Source organism: Pseudomassariella vexata, assembly GCF_002105095.1.
Source record: "Pseudomassariella vexata strain CBS 129021 chromosome Unknown BCR38scaffold_8, whole genome shotgun sequence".
Taxonomy (NCBI): domain Eukaryota; kingdom Fungi; phylum Ascomycota; class Sordariomycetes; order Amphisphaeriales; family Pseudomassariaceae; genus Pseudomassariella; species Pseudomassariella vexata.
In genome coordinates, this window is record NW_024467963.1 from 199,463 (window position 1) to 214,506 (window position 15,044).

General features: G+C 50.8%; 5 protein-coding genes across 5 annotated transcripts; 3 read left to right on the plus strand and 2 right to left on the minus strand.

The window, feature by feature from the left end:
* Nucleotides 1–3,517: 3,517 nt before the first annotated feature.
* BCR38DRAFT_217972 (uncharacterized protein) lies at nt 3,518–4,607 on the minus strand. The gene is made up of 2 exons (XM_040854217.1): nt 4,224–4,607; nt 3,518–4,172 (listed from the first exon to the last, which is right to left on the minus strand). The coding sequence occupies exons 1-2, from the start codon at nt 4,342–4,344 to the stop codon at nt 3,670–3,672; spliced, it is 624 nt and encodes a 207-aa protein (XP_040714598.1). The 5' UTR covers nt 4,345–4,607; the 3' UTR covers nt 3,518–3,669.
* A 191-nt stretch (nt 4,608–4,798) lies between these two features.
* On the plus strand, nt 4,799–7,919 carry BCR38DRAFT_435496 (uncharacterized protein). The gene is made up of 3 exons (XM_040860379.1): nt 4,799–5,483; nt 5,552–7,366; nt 7,454–7,919. The coding sequence occupies exons 1-3, from the start codon at nt 5,205–5,207 to the stop codon at nt 7,664–7,666; spliced, it is 2,307 nt and encodes a 768-aa protein (XP_040714599.1). The 5' UTR covers nt 4,799–5,204; the 3' UTR covers nt 7,667–7,919.
* A 761-nt stretch (nt 7,920–8,680) lies between these two features.
* Nucleotides 8,681–9,633, plus strand: BCR38DRAFT_435499 (cutinase-domain-containing protein). The gene has a single exon (XM_040860380.1). The coding sequence runs from the start codon at nt 8,721–8,723 to the stop codon at nt 9,438–9,440; it is 720 nt and encodes a 239-aa protein (XP_040714600.1). The 5' UTR covers nt 8,681–8,720; the 3' UTR covers nt 9,441–9,633.
* A 551-nt stretch (nt 9,634–10,184) lies between these two features.
* Nucleotides 10,185–10,890, plus strand: BCR38DRAFT_300791 (acyl-CoA N-acyltransferase; the record flags this gene model as incomplete). The annotated part of the gene is made up of 2 exons (XM_040854552.1): nt 10,185–10,572; nt 10,652–10,890. Coding segments are annotated over 2 exons (627 nt in total), but the record flags the coding sequence as incomplete, so codon positions are not given.
* Nucleotides 10,891–13,561: 2,671 nt separating this feature from the next.
* On the minus strand, nt 13,562–14,976 carry BCR38DRAFT_344123 (FAD dependent oxidoreductase; the record flags this gene model as incomplete). The annotated part of the gene is made up of 2 exons (XM_040856081.1): nt 13,562–14,721; nt 14,865–14,976. The coding sequence occupies 2 exons, from the start codon at nt 14,974–14,976 to the stop codon at nt 13,562–13,564; spliced, it is 1,272 nt and encodes a 423-aa protein (XP_040714602.1).
* Nucleotides 14,977–15,044: the final 68 nt, after the last annotated feature.

The window sequence follows — 15,044 nt, forward strand, 5'->3', positions numbered from 1 at the left end:
GGTTCTGGCCCGATCTACGCAGCACCAAGCTCAACAAGCAGGAGGCGCTTTTGTGGCTTCGAAGCAAGGGGGGATTAAATTTCAAGTCGACTGCCGCCTATTCCTCTTTGGGCTCTCTAGTTACCGTCCAACAGCTGTGGAAAGGCAATGATGCTTTGATTCCTTTGTCTCCTATTCGAAGATCATCGTCATCGGCACATGCAGAACACGATCGGTACTTATTTCTTTTTCTTTTTTGCGTACCTGACATGACGATGTAGCAATTCCCCGAGTCGTGTCTCTTGTCAATCTCACGCCGCCAAGCCCGCACTCGTCACAGCCCTGTCGTCAACTTGGATTCTTGAACAGGGAGCCACCTGTATCTCGCGAATCGCTGCGCACACGCGGCGAGAGGAATCTCCACGACTCTGCTGTTTCAGCTAGAGGGTGTGCCCACACTTCTAGGGCATCGCAAGCCATAACTTGGCATTTCTAAAGATGAACCACAGTCTGTACAGTGTGTTGAAGCCAAGAACTGTTCGTCCTTCATTGCATATTCTCTTGTACCATTTCGTATTGGCAGAACCATCTCCATATGTTGATCACTTCCAAGCTTAACCGTACACCAGATACAATCAGTGGGACATACACGGCTAGTACGCATCTTCGACATTTGAAGGACCATTCATATCTCACCCTTACGGTCTGGCCAGCTTGCTACTGACTTCAAACACACACCGAACCTTCACTAGTCCAGCCAGGCGTTTCATCCATTTGTACTTGGTTCGCCCAAGTCTATTCAACATAACCAGCAACAGCCGGTAACAATTCTCAACAATATGAACCAAGATTCTACTATCTAACTGCACCAGTGGTCTTCTGGTTAACTCAGAGGTACCTCTAAGCCGCATATATCACAAGCAAGCCCTCGTGTACAACATTGCATTATTATCCGCCGTGAACCCCAGATCCCTGCGGCTATCCTCCGCCCCGATCAAATTGTTCAAGGGTTCCCACAACAAGATCAACGTCTGTTCCTTGAATAGACTATCTAAAGTATATTCCTGGGTCTCGAGAAAAGTTTATTTCCTTCCACATGGCGGGTAATGTCACGATGCTCGAAACATATCTCGTCCTCTTATAGCTGGGCCCGGTGGCAGTTCCCCTTGGATGAGCCGTGGTAAACACGCCGATCTATACAAGTATGCACAAAGCACAGTTGGCAACTCCATCTCAGCCCAGTGGACCAGCAACGAATTGCTCGTTTCAGATCCTTCCTGTACCACTTTGCTAACGAACATCAAAATGCCAGCTTGCATGCATTGGTCGGAGACCCCAGAGGCCGCCTTGCAAGGTGGCGCATGGCATTGCTTAACTTCCAACTGGTACTCTCACCAGGTCGCATCCTGTCGGCCAACACGTTTAGTCAAATCATCATCTACTCCCGGACCCGGGCCAGTGGTGCAAGCGCCGGTGGCCTTTTTTTTCATTACGTCACATACAAATTGCCGCGGGAGTTTTAATTTAAGTCCCTGCTCAACTGGCGTGCGTGCCCGGGAAGAAGTTTGTTTCGTCTCTCCAAATAAGCGAACGTTAAAAGCTTGGCCTTGACCGCAAGTCGCTGACGCCAAAGCCGAGAAGCCCAGAGATGATACGTCTTTAGCCGACCTCGGGCTTGACGAGGGCCTTGTGTTGAGGAGGTTCTTTGCAGCATGTAGCTATACATCACATGCTATGTTTCCATGAGGATGGGAAACAGCCTACCGTTCGTTCCATTACATTACACCTGTCAGATGCGTGGGCTGCCCCTTGGCGCACAACAGCACGCCAATGCTCGGACCACACATGATGTATCTGCAACAGGCTGAACTCGATCCATGGCCATGGAATCTCAAACACATCCCATCTGTGCCATCCCGAGGTCGAATCCTGGATCTACCCTTGAAGGACAATTCCAGCCTAGCAGACATGGCTGTAGATGAATATTACAGGGGCCAACGCGTTGCTTCATATGCCTGACTAGTAGGCATTGTACATAGGCTATTCTGTTGGTCAGACCAAGTGATCTACAGCTCGTGAGCAGAGACGAGGCGAGACGAGGCACGATGAGGCAAGGAAATTGTGACAGCACACGGTGCATCCGATATCTTGGCGTCGGAGGTTGAGATCGATATCTGTAAGTAATCAGGACCCCAGCACCCCTACCACACTTGGGCTGTCCAACATTGTCAATCACACACACTTCATCTCGTGGACGCTCTCGAATCCACCAATGTACGATATTGGTCCTTCTTAAAACAATCCGACCAGTCTAATGCTCTCACAGGTTTGGCTCGACAACTTGTAACTGGGTCATTATATTCCAACAAATGTACATGCATGTGTCAGAACCCGGCAGCTTCCGAAGCCAAACTTGTTCGTCATCACATAGGAGTATGTCGTACTACCGCACTCACAAGACTGACTACTCATGGCTTTGGGCTCGCCGCGTGAGGTGTGTGTCAAGTTTCCCTAGTTTGGTGGTTGGTTTAAGGGTGAATTATCGAATCTACTTCGCCTATGCAGCCATCCGTCTACTAGTCACCAATTCTCCGACATGCGACTTTCCGTGTTGTTTCCAGTTGTTGGGCAGTCTCTTGGAACGTCACAAGGTGGATTTGCCCAGGTCTGCGGTTGTGTTGGCATCATCGGCGATGAAAAGTTACTAACTTACTTTGTTCTGAAGCGGGTACCTAATGACTCCCCGCGAAGTCAGTCGATAAGTGTGAACATAACATCAAAAACACAAATTTCGCAAATACACCTATACATACTATGTAAGTTCATAGTATTATATCACACCACCCAAAAAAAATATGATCATGGATGCAATGTTTCTAGTCTTGGTTCTGCACTATTTGCGCTATTGGTCCATATGTGTAGTTCATTGACTTGTATGTCCTCCGCTAACCATAAGACCATGGTGTTGAACCAAGGCAACCGGCTCACTTATTGAACAGCAGCGATACTACTCCAGCAGGAGTTTCATGTGGCTGAGGGCCACGCTTGGAAGGAGTTTATTGTAACTTTAAGGGACCTGCCTTTAGCTATAAGCCTTCTTGACATTTTGTCAAAGCCATCTCAATGGTTTTCATCGTTGTCGTAGATTTTTCATAGGGGATATCCAACAAGATAGGTTTGATAATAGCAATCAACGTTATTAAATAACGTCGGCTATTGTTTGATAATGATCTGAAGGAGTGTGAAGAACTAGAGAAAGGAAACCGCACTGTCCGTAAAGTGTGGTAAACTCGCGGTCGCATAATCATAAAGCATCTCTCTTGACAGCTCCTGGCATAGCTAACCCGAACATTGCAGTGGCGATAAGCCCTCCAAACACTCCCCATCCCCTGCACCTAACTCTCGTCAGATGTCCTCAACCGCCATTACAAACAATAAACAGGCGGCATACCCCGAAGTGCCCGTGGACTATGGTCAACTTCATTCCTGATTTTGTTCAGAGTATAATCGAACTCGAACAAGAAGTCGTTCCACGGGCGGAGTCGCGGTAAGATAAACCTGTTCATAGCGGAATTTTGCTGGGTATCAATGAAGGTTGGGCAGTTCATTCCCACATCTCAGAGTTCACATGGGTGCCATAGCACAATGCCTTTTCCAAATTTTGCGTCGATCAAAACAACTTTTCATCGTTCACCTTAACTTTCCCTGTTGCTGCATCCTCTTAATCTTCTCCAACATTAACCCGCCCTCGCGCCCCAGCTTCCGCTGCCCATCCCTCCCCGGCGTCCTGGCTTTCTTCAGCTCCCTTTGGAACCTTTCCCGATCCGCAGCCCTGTAATTGCGCTCCGCAAGCCGCCTCTGAAACTCGTTCTCGCGCGCCTCGGCCTCGGCCTTGACGCGCTCGCCTTCTTCGAGTGCCTTGTCGAAGTACCCTGGCTTGCGCGGCTGCCTTGGCCTGCGAGGGCGGCGTTCGCGGTCCGAGGCTGGCTTGTCTCCTCTCTGAGACGGAGCTGCCTCCGGCTCGGGCTCTTCTTCCAGCATAGCTTGGCGTTCTGGGTGAATGGCCGGCTCGGGCGCGCCTGCTTCCTCGGCTGATGGCTCTTTTGGAGCGGATGACTGCTCCGAGGCCTTGATTTTGGCGTATGATTTCTTCAGCTTGGCCTTTTCAATCAGGTTCTTCTTGACCTTGACGACTGCGAAAGTTGTTAGTGACTGCGACGTCGTGCGATGAAGGAAAAACTCGCCTTTCCGCCGCCAGGGGCCATCTGGCAGGTTGTCTGGTCCAACTTTGAAGCCGCGGGCCTTCTTGACCACAGGGGCCGACCCTGGGTTGGTTTCGCCTTCTAGAGGTCGTTTTGGTGCCATGTCGAATGCTATGTCTCACGTATTAAGGGTTGTTGATCTCAAATTTGTTATTGATGAGTTTGGCAATGTCCAAATGTTGAAGTCGTTATCGATAGTGGGTGGGTGGGGCCAGTCTTGTAACATCTATCGGCTAGTTCAACAAGGATTCCTCAGGTCTTTGCCGATTCTCGGCCACCCCAGAACAATTGTGGTGGGTGGTTTGCGGCTAGAGCAGCTTGTGAATTGCAAGCTGCAAGTGAATGCAGTAAAATGGCACTTATTCTGGGAAAAGATGCATCCGTGGGACATGAGATTTGGTCTTCTCCAGTACAGTTGGCTCTGAAGATCCCTGAATACCCCCCCATGGCAAGACAGCGGTTAAGGAGCTGGCGAAACTTGTTTGGGTTAGGCGTTTCTGGTGCCACTTGCCATTTCCATGCTCAACTGGTCCACACCGTGTATCTGTTACGACTTTGTTACGGCATAGTGAATGGATGAGAGTCATCAGTTTGACACTTGCAGGACAATCAGGTGCTTATTTACCAAAGCTGCTCTCGCCCGGTAGTCCCGTGTTGGTCTGTTGGTGAGAAATTCTGAATTCCCTTTGCCTTTCCTCGTCCACGTTGGAGAGTTGCAGCCGAGAGCAACTTGTTTGCTTTGTCCGTTGTTAGACAACCTTATTACCATCTGTGTTTAGGAGTGAGCACAACCCAAATTACAGGTGACCAGTCCCCCGTAACATCACTGGGCCCCGATGAGCGTCCTTGCATGATTCAATACAGCGCAGAGATCCCTCACGCGAGGAATGACGGCAGAGATGCTCAGGAACTACTTATAGCTAGAACCAATTTCTTGATCACTATACTTTGATGTAATCAAGTATGCCCATTTTCCAGCAAGATCTGGAGCGGAGGGAGTCCGCCGAAGAGTTAATGATGGCGTCACCATCCCGAGCCACGCCGATCCAACACGACGACCCGACGCTGGTGAGGAAGTTGTCAGAGGAGAGCATCAGGACCGAACTATGCGAGGGACCACTTCCAGAGACTCCAAGGATACAAACACCATATGATGAATCTCCCGGCACCTGCACCGACCGAGCAGAGTTAATTGAGAGGTTGAAGAGGGGCGAGAGTCCGACGTGGATTCCCAACCGGCATGTCAGCAGCGTCTCTTTCTTTCCCGTAAAAGTGCTAAAAAGTAGGGCAATAGACTGATTGATGCGCAGTACGAGTCGATATGGCATCAACACCCGTCTAGTCCCACTCGAACCCCCAAGCCCGCAAGCAACTCACCGTCCCTCCTTGAACCTCCCGTCATCACACCCGAGAAGCCAGATGCTGAGTCCGACGACGAAAAGCGATTACAGGAAGGATTAAACATAGAGCGACCACGGTCGGCCCTTCACAGTGGAGACTTTACACAGGATGATGCGTCTGGTGAGGACGGCACGGCACAAGAAAGCAACCTTGATGGGAGTCGGGACGAACTGCGGAGGCCCAATGGTCATTCCTGGCTGGCCACTTCGCCCCCGAGGGATTTTACACCCTTCCAATTCGAGAGGAGGCATCCCGGGTCTGAGGAATCCGAGGACCGGCGGTCGGGCCTATCGTCTTTGTCCTCATCACTGTCCCAAAGCTTCATCTACAAACCGCCAACAAGTCCTCTCGTGCAGTCAGAAAGCAACGACGATATTGGTCTGGCGTCTCCAATGGAGGGTGTTGACATCAGCTCAAGCATACCGAGGAACACGCGCCGACACACTTTGGTGCCCTCCTACTCCGACTTCTTTGGCTTCTCTTCGCCGAATCCAGTACCAAGACAACCTACTACATTCCGCCAGGAGAGGTCGTTTCCGTACCAAGCACATCAGCCCCGCCGGTCGCTCGGGACAACGCCAAACTTCTCCTTGGCTGGGCCGTCACCATCACCACAGCAGACACCGGCATTCCTTCGGTCCAGACGTCCATCGTATAGCTTGGATACGTCACCTCTTCAACATGCGTCTATGGTAGGCTCGTACGAGGAGAGCATTCTACGTGGACGCATGTCCACAACACCTTCGAAACCACTGGACTTTGTTGCACAGATTGGCGTATTGGGTCTGGGCAAGTGCAAGTCGAGCTTGAGGTGCCCAGCTCATGTGACATTACCATTCCCCGCCGTGTTCTATTCATATGCGAGCTCATCCCATGGCCGATCCAAAGATGAAGACGGTCCAAGTCCATACGTCGGTCAAATTGACTTGGAAAACGGTTTGTCGAATCAGGAGGAAGAAGCAAGGTCAAAACGCAAGATGCAAAGCCGTGCTTCGGAGCGCAGAATGGCAAAGGACGATGTGATGGATATGAGCGACCGGCCTGCCGAGATCTCAGATCGTGATGCACGCAAACCGCAACGACCCAAGAGGATACCAGGGTCGCCCAGAGCCCCTCCCGGTGGAAGCTATCGGATTCCCGAAAGAGGGCAGATCCAGATTATCATCAAGAACCCCAACAAGACGGCTGTCAAGCTTTTTCTGGTTCCGTACGATTTGGCAGGAATGGAGCCAGGTACCAAAACCTTCATACGACAACGTAGTTACTCTGCTGGCCCCATCATCGACAACTTGCCCGAACTGAAGGATGCTGGCACAGCTGACCGACCGATTTTGCGCTATCTTGTTCACTTGCACATATGCAGTCCCTCCCGAGGACGATACTATTTGTACAAAAGCATCCGTGTTGTGTTTGCGAATCGTGTCCCTGACGGCAAAGAAAGACTGAGAAATGAGATTTCTCTGCCGGAGCCTAGGTTTACTAACTACAAGCCCATTCGAGTGATACATCCACCAACCTCGGCAGGTTCCGGACCCGGAGCCAGTCTTGCAGCCGAGAAGGCCTCCAGGAGACGCAGTTCCGGCTACTACTTTGGTGCTTCCCCACAGGTACTCGCAGATGACTTCGTTTCCGAGCCGGCACTGCCCCAATCCCATTTCTCTTTCAACTTTGCCGGCAACAATGACCCAGTTGAGCCTATCCCACTACGAATTCCCTACAAATCAGTACGTAGTGACCTGGCGAGCCGTAAAATTGCTGCGGAATCTGATATTCGCTCGCCTGATTCATCTGACAATAGCCACTCAACCCAGGAATCGAGCACTATCTCCAGTTTGGGCGGTGGCGATGGGCACATTGACAAATACGACAAACTTAGAAAGGGCGATGTGGGATATGGTGGGAATGCTTTTTCTGATATTAATAACGGGAGTCCCGGTGCAACTGAGGGTCTCTTATCTCAGCGGCTCAAGTCACTTGGCGTAAAGGTTGGGCTGCAACAGGACTCCCAGATGCACGAAGTCTAATCACTGTTTTTGTTTGTTTTTGCTCGTCAACACATTCCAGCGTTGCTTTGATAGGCTTGGGGCTATCAGGATATCATGGCGCTGTGACTAGTTGCAACAGGTTGTTGATATTGTGCTTTTAGGAGATATCCCGGATCTTAGCCTGCTGCCTTAGGGTATTGAAGCTACAGAAAACTTCAACCACCTAGATCTAGGTCGTGGCACCTTAGGTATTGACTATGAAAATAGATGAATCTGCACCTCACTCCATGACACAAGTACTCCCTTCTATACCGCCGCCAGAACTTGATTTGTTCTTGGCCTCTTGCTGATGTTTCTTATGATCAGATGGTTTCACATGATTGGCTGGTTCATTGCTGTGCAGTCGGTTGGTGAAACGTGGGTGGTGGCATCATTTGACATAGCGTCCTATTGACAGCCTGCTTCGTGGCGCATGGTCGAGGTTGTTTGAAGATTGGGTTGTTGCTCCGGGCTTGGCTGACTCTTCAACTGACCGACCCCGGCCTCAGACTGGTTGCACCATGGTAAATTGCAAGATAAAACCGTCATCGACATGTATTTTACAGATGCCAAGCGCCTGTCTCTCTATTATACGTGACCAGCTACATGATCTGATGACTCGGTAGTACTGGCCATCAGTTCCGTCTATCTCCTTTCTTTCGTGTTACTATCAGCAATACGAATCTCACAGGAGTTGCGAGTTGTCAAGCCGAAAATGCATCTCCCCTCACCGGCAAGCAGCCGCTGGCTGCTACTTTACCTAGCCATTCCAACCACAACAGCCGTACCTATACCATCCCCCGACCTAATCCAAGACATCGGCAACACCATCAGCTCGACCATTGAACAAGTAGTCGACACGGTCATCACAACAGTTGTCGACCTCGTCGAGGCGCTGCAGGGCGGCCAGACGACGCAGAACGGCCTGCTGGGAAACGGGACCATGAATATTAATGTCAACGGTACGGATGCCTCGGCCACTGCGGCGTTCAACATCGCCAACTGCCCCGATGTCGCCGTCCTTTTTGCCCGCGGTACTAGAGAACCGGGCAATATGGGATTCCTTGCGGGTCCGCCTTTTACTACTGCTCTGCAGCATTATAGTAACGGTTCTCGCGTCGCCGTGCAGGGGATCGACTACCCTGCGACGCCCAGCGGGTTCCGGGCGGGCGGTGACGAGATGGGCGCTTTGGCTATGGCGGTAATGGCAAACACCACTCTGGAGCAGTGTCCGTCTACCAAAATGGTGTTATCGGGATACTCGCAAGGCGCGCAGGTTGTGCGGAAAGCCCTGGCCATGATGATGGGCAACAGCAGCAACGACAATCCAGTTGGGATAAACTCCATCGTTCTTTTCGGCGACCCAAACAACGGCACCGCGATCCCCAACATTCCCGCAGAGAGAACGAGGACGTTCTGTCATATGGGGGACGATATATGCGCCGGCGGCAGCCAGGTGTTGGCGCCGCATTTCAATTACAGCAGTGATGCGCCGGCGGCCGCTATGTTTGTCATGCAGCGGACGGGGTTGGGGTTGGCGAGCGGGGATGCGGAGAGAGAGGGAATGGGGGATATACCTATGATGATGCCTGAAGGGTCGAAGAGGACGGGGAAGGAGGAGTCTCCGGCGGATGGGCTAGTGGCAAGTGAGCCCGGGGGGAAGCAAGTAGTTATGGATTTGGCTAGCATGCAGGATGATGATGATGGTGATGGCGAGGATGGAAAGGGGGGAGGTATGAGCGGGCTTATGAGTGCTTTGAGGGGGTTGGGGTGAACTATATGATTGCTAGAACTGACTGGAATTCTCGTTCGAGGGAGCTGGTCTTCTTGTTTGGGCTGTGCCTCTGATGGAGCACAAGGAGTGACTAGTCGTTGGAAAATGGATGAGATAGTGGTTACAGGTTACGGGCACGGGGCCCACTTAGATCGTTATACAACGCAGCATGTCTTGGCCGGAGAGACATACTTCTTTCGGGTCATTATCATACTATAACTATAACAGCTTTGGCGAGGTGCAACAAGAAATTACTTCTCTACCAAATCTAACCTATTTGACCAATTAAAAAATTCGAGTCAACTGCCCAACATTTGATGGTGGATATTTATGAATTCCATTCTATTACTCAAGTGCTCGTTGCCTGACGAACGTCTTGTTTTCTGCCAACTGCTGTGAATCACTATTCAGTCCAATACATCCCGATTTCCAATATTCGAGTAGATGCGGAAATAAGCCAGTGAGCTAGCTCCAGACTTCGGAGCGGCTCGCCAATCCGTCATCGGAAGCGCTGCAAACTAGTGACTCAGGCCGATCGATCCTACACATATTCGACATGCCAAGCCCGGAAAGGCGTTGTTGGATCCTAAAACACATGTAGCCATACTCCTTCTCGACGATCAACCCGATAACGAACCATATTTACCTATTAGCCCGCCATACTTTCATCCTCTTCGATCCGCCTCATCACTTCTAACCAAGATGGCTCTTCACTTCCCCAGACCCCCATCCCTAGCCCCCCGCTTCATCCTGGCCCGGTGCACCCCGAACGACGTCCCGCAAATGGTGTCTGTCTACCTATCCGCATTCATCGACACCAAGTTTAACTGGTGGTGGTCCCCAACGCTCGACGCCATGCGCCGGTGGACGGAGCGGCGCTTCGTGGGCAAGTTCGCGGAGCCGTCGGCACACCACTTCAAGGTCGTGGACACGGAGACGGGAAAGCTGATCGCGTGGTCAAGGTGGAATGTACCCAAAGATATGAAGGGTATGGCGGTTGGTTTTCAGACCTATGGTGAAGAGACAAAGGAAGATTTGGGGATACCGGAGGGGGCGGACGAAAGGTTGCACCACGAGTTCTTCGACGGGATCCATCGGATGAGCGCCAAGTGGAGGGCGAGCGAGAAATTGGGTAGGCTTTCTAACGAGTATTGCTGCAGACTCGGGGGAATTTCCGTCTGCTTGAGGGACTAGCTGACACCAGGCTGTAGGTCTCTCGGTACTGTGCACTGATCCGGCCTACCACCGCCGTGGTGCTGCTAAGGCTCTCATTGGGGCCGTCTTACCGATTGCGGATGCGGAGGGCTGCACAACGTACTTGGAGGCATTAGAAAATGCAACAGCAGTGTATGAGCTGTATGGGTTCAAGACGGTCGACGAGCTGGAGTACGACTTGACCAAGGCTGGTCGAGAGGGCAAGGCGCGGATAAACATCATGTTGCGTGAGCCGGGCCGTGTTTAGATTCAAACATAAACCGACGAAAGGCTACCCAGAGGTACTCTATAGTCGATTTTTGACCACCGAAAAGCTTGTATAACCGGTTAATCAACCGACGTCATTGGCCGGTCAGAAACGAGATATTTGACAAAGCGACCTGAAGTGGACTTTATCAGCCCAAACTCGCCATAGTCATTGATACTCTTCAAGTCCGTCGATAAACAAGCAGAGTCGAGATTATCACTAGAGTGCTGAAGCAGTCGTCAAAACCAACGCTGAAGTCCAGGCAGCGTAGGCTCCTCTGGAACCCGGTCTTTGCGCTTGGAGACCTCTCAGCACAGGTCTGACATTACTTGAACTATCAGCCAACGGTTAGACTCGAGTAAATCATGTTATAAGGTCGAAGCATCTTGCGAGTCGCTCCGTACTGGTAAACGTACTTCTTCAATGTCGATTTCCCCGAAGCAGCCTTTCCGTTTAACCAATAGTATGGATCGGAGCTCGTTAATCATTCGGGAGAACTAGACCACGCGTTGCTTTATTGATCCTGGGCTCGGAAATCCCACTCGAATGTTTCTGGCGAGCTGATAACGGAACTGGAAGCAGCTTGGTACTGTTCTGGCTACTGGCTCTCAGTGTCATCATGCTTTGATGCGTGTGCGACGTTAATTGATCATCGCCGTTATTCGAGTCCTCGCCCCTTTCTGTGAGAGTTCTCGTCTTCCATTGTTCAAGGTGACGATTGCTGAAATTACATCGCCACCTCCTCGCTGCCCCAGGCTACTATTTTCATCCTACGGTAGATTATAAGTCTTCAAACCTCCCCTCCAATAGCCTCAACGGACTCTGCCGGTTAAAAGACACGATCTCGGAAATTTCTGCGTAGTCATTTTGGGACTGCTCCTTATTTTCTGCACTGTAATAATCCATATTTTCGCTGACAGAGGCAATGGTGCGAAACGTGGCCTGGCTGCCAACGACTGTTCTTCTGGACTGCCTCATTTTTCCGATCGTAGTCTATAGGTGCTTCGGAGTTTTGACTTTGCATGATTCGAGTGTTATTCAAGAGCTCTGCAAGAGCATGGTAGCACAAGCAATCAGCATTACACCATTTTGGAGGAGAAACCAGCCCTTGTGATATTACAAGACAACCGCTGAAACATTCTAGATTTGCTGTGAAATTCAAGTGGAGAGAGATCCAACTCAGGTAGATTACACTGTTTTGAAGTTGGATTTTGCATTATCTACGATCACACGTATATTCCCATGACAACGTGCGGGACATGTGGAACGGAATGTGATACTTACAGCGTCATGCTGCCCTAAAAGCTTGTGAAAACCAGTCGCTAGGGAAGCTTTACTCTTCATGGAGTTGTTGGGCTCCTTGAGGTCTTTCACCGCAGCCATGAAGTCCGCATTCATCACCGTCTGCTCGTCAGTACGCACGGCAGAGGTGTTTTTGCGCCACTACAGCCGTGGTAATTCATGCTGATGGCGGTGATGCATGTAGAAAAGTATGAACGAGACAAAGAATCGCAACCTTTTCCAACTTGTGATCTTGAAATGTATGCTGTGAGCACAAGGCAGACTTCTGACGAGTCCCGTTGGGCACCCCACAGGCCTCAATCTCATGCATATTCACAAGTCAGCTGTGTCGCTCTTGTTGTAGGGTTGTTTGCAGCCAGCCATTTCAAATGGCTTTTGAAATGTGATGAATGAGAGATGCACATATCGCTCTGAAATTTCACCGAAGGGGTAAGTAAGCCTTGTCAGTGGACGGATCTCTGAAGACTTGACACAGTACAATTTGATATACCAAATCATAGGTGCGAAAGTTTCCATTGTAACTTCAGTATTGAAAATACACTTGTATATCTGTTGTTTATGGAGAACATGGTCATTGATGCTCGTGAATTTACAGTTCATAACGTTGCAAATCGATTCTCAACACCTTGTACTTAGTAATGAACTCCATTCGAGCGGATCCAGGGGCAGATCCAGGGTAGCTTGGCGCGTACTTTACAGCCTGCAAAATGGCCTTGGAAAGAGGTATTTTCTAACTCAAACCATAAAGAGACGGATGCGATTTTAATTACTTATTAACATCAGTACTCACACCACAACTAATCTCGAAGATCTGTTTGCATATACCTAATGAACGCTCTATATGTACGTAGACAAGCCGAACGCATAACTGGGGCATGTTGGCCGTGGCCACCTTGATGAACATCCTACTATCCAAGGCAATTCACAATTTATACACTACCTCCTTGTGGATCACATAATCAAAATCAACCCATCATGAACTGCTGTTGATACAACCAGATATATTGCGGGTTGGTTAGTAAACCTTGTCTAATCCGGGATGACACCTCTGAGGATACAGGTATACTAGTCTGGTAGTGGTTAAATGTGGAGCTGACCGGCTTAATGCAATTGTCCCAAGACATCCAGCGAAACCAGAGGATATTGGTACGAAAAGGCAGGGGGACCCACTGGTTAGGTGAATCCCATTCAATTAGATACTATAACGTTGCGCACTACTGCATTATAGCATCCTCCCCCCTAGGTGCACGCATCAGATATATACAGACTTCTCACGTCTTCGTAAATTAGCAAATCATACCCCGACAAAATCAAACTCTTGCGCCATACATATATATATATATACCATCTAACCCCTCTACAACTCCTCCGCCTTCTTGTTCCTCTCCCCATATATCAACCCCCCCACCATCTCCCCAATAGCCAACGAACTCGTCAACCCGGGACTCTCCATCCCCAAAAGGTTCACCCACCCTTCAAACCCGTCCTCCTTCTTGATGTAAAAATCTAAAAACCCCTTCCCGCTGGCCACGGCACCAGCCTTGCCCAGCTTGGCCCGGATTCCAGCGTAATCCGCTGCTAGGGCGGTTTCATCAACGCCAGGGAGATACTTTTTGATCTCGACGAGCGCGGGCGGCAGCCGATCGCCATTTACGCGCAGATCCGTCGGGTCGTCGACCCACTCCACGTCGGGGCCGAAACGCATCCGCCCGGCCATGTCGAGCGTCAGATGGGTGCCGAGCCCGCCGGCGCCGGGCATAGTAACGGGGTATATCAGCCTCGAGACCTTGGGCTTCGAGGCAGCATAGGAGAAGTAGTTTCCCTTGGCGTAGTACATCTTCATCCGCCTCTCCTGGGGCACGATCATATTATGTACGTCCACGGCTCCCAGCCCAGCACAATTAACCAGCGTCTCAGCCTCAATAATCGACTGCTCACCCGTCTCGCTGTCTTTGACGGTAATCCGCCACCCACCACTCCCCGGCAACCCACTAACCCCAGTAGGCTCAACAGCCACCACCGTAGAATTAAGCGCCGTCTCACCACCGGCCTCCTCAAATCCCCCCTGCAGAGCGCTCATGAGCGCATGCGAATCCACAATCCCCGTCGTGGTACTCTCCAATACGCCCTCCACACACCTCACATCCGGCTCGAGCCTCCTGGCCTCCTCGCTACTCAACCAGCGCGTGGGGACGCCCAACTCGTCCCTACACACGCGATGCAGCTCCTCGAGCGCGGCGCGCTGCTCTTCATCCTGCGCCACAACCCATTTCCCCGAGTTGCTGTGTGGGACATGGTACCGGGCGCAAAAGTCGTACATAAGGTTTTTGCCCCGGATGCACAACTTGGTCTTGAGCGAGTCGGCGCCGTAGTACAGGCCGGCGTGGATGACTTCCGAGTTGCGGGATGATGACTCGGTGCCGATTTGGGAGTGCCGCTCTAGGAGCAGAGTGGAGCTGTTGGTCTGGGTAAGGGCCAGGTGCCGCGCTGTAGCAAGGCCGATGACGCCTCCGCCTACTACCTGCCTTTTGTATTAGTCGACTGTTGTGTGAAAGATAAAGGGAGCTATGTATAGGTAACATTGGTATGCGGCACTTTGGCTAGGGCCGGACAAGCCTCAAGCTCTTGTGGGGTGGGCGGGCATTAAAAACATGAAAAACTTGCGACGTGAGTGAAATCCGCCATCCTCGATGCAGTGCTTGAAAAAGAACGAGCTGCTGCCAGTCTGTGAGACAGAGGCAGCAATTGATGACGCACTGCCCTTGAAAACATGGTTATATGTGATTTCAACGAGGGATATAAAATTAGAGAATAGGAAGTTGACATGATCTCATAGCTGA

Bases quoted from the DNA above. Each gene is read 5' to 3' on its own strand.
- BCR38DRAFT_217972 (XM_040854217.1), bottom strand. From the start codon at position 4,344: ATGGCACCAAAACGACCTCTAGAAGGCGAAACCAACCCAGGGTCGGCC. The intron at 4,173-4,223 runs GCGAGTTTTTCC...CAACTTTCGCAG, and splicing joins TGGCCCCTGGCGGCGGAAAG to TCGTCAAGGTCAAGAAGAAC.
- BCR38DRAFT_435496 (XM_040860379.1), top strand. From the start codon at position 5,205: ATGCCCATTTTCCAGCAAGATCTGGAGCGGAGGGAGTCCGCCGAAGAG. The intron at 5,484-5,551 runs GTCAGCAGCGTC...ATTGATGCGCAG, and splicing joins CGTGGATTCCCAACCGGCAT to TACGAGTCGATATGGCATCA. The intron at 7,367-7,453 runs GTACGTAGTGAC...CACTCAACCCAG, and splicing joins TACGAATTCCCTACAAATCA to GAATCGAGCACTATCTCCAG.
- BCR38DRAFT_435499 (XM_040860380.1), top strand. From the start codon at position 8,721: ATGGGATTCCTTGCGGGTCCGCCTTTTACTACTGCTCTGCAGCATTAT.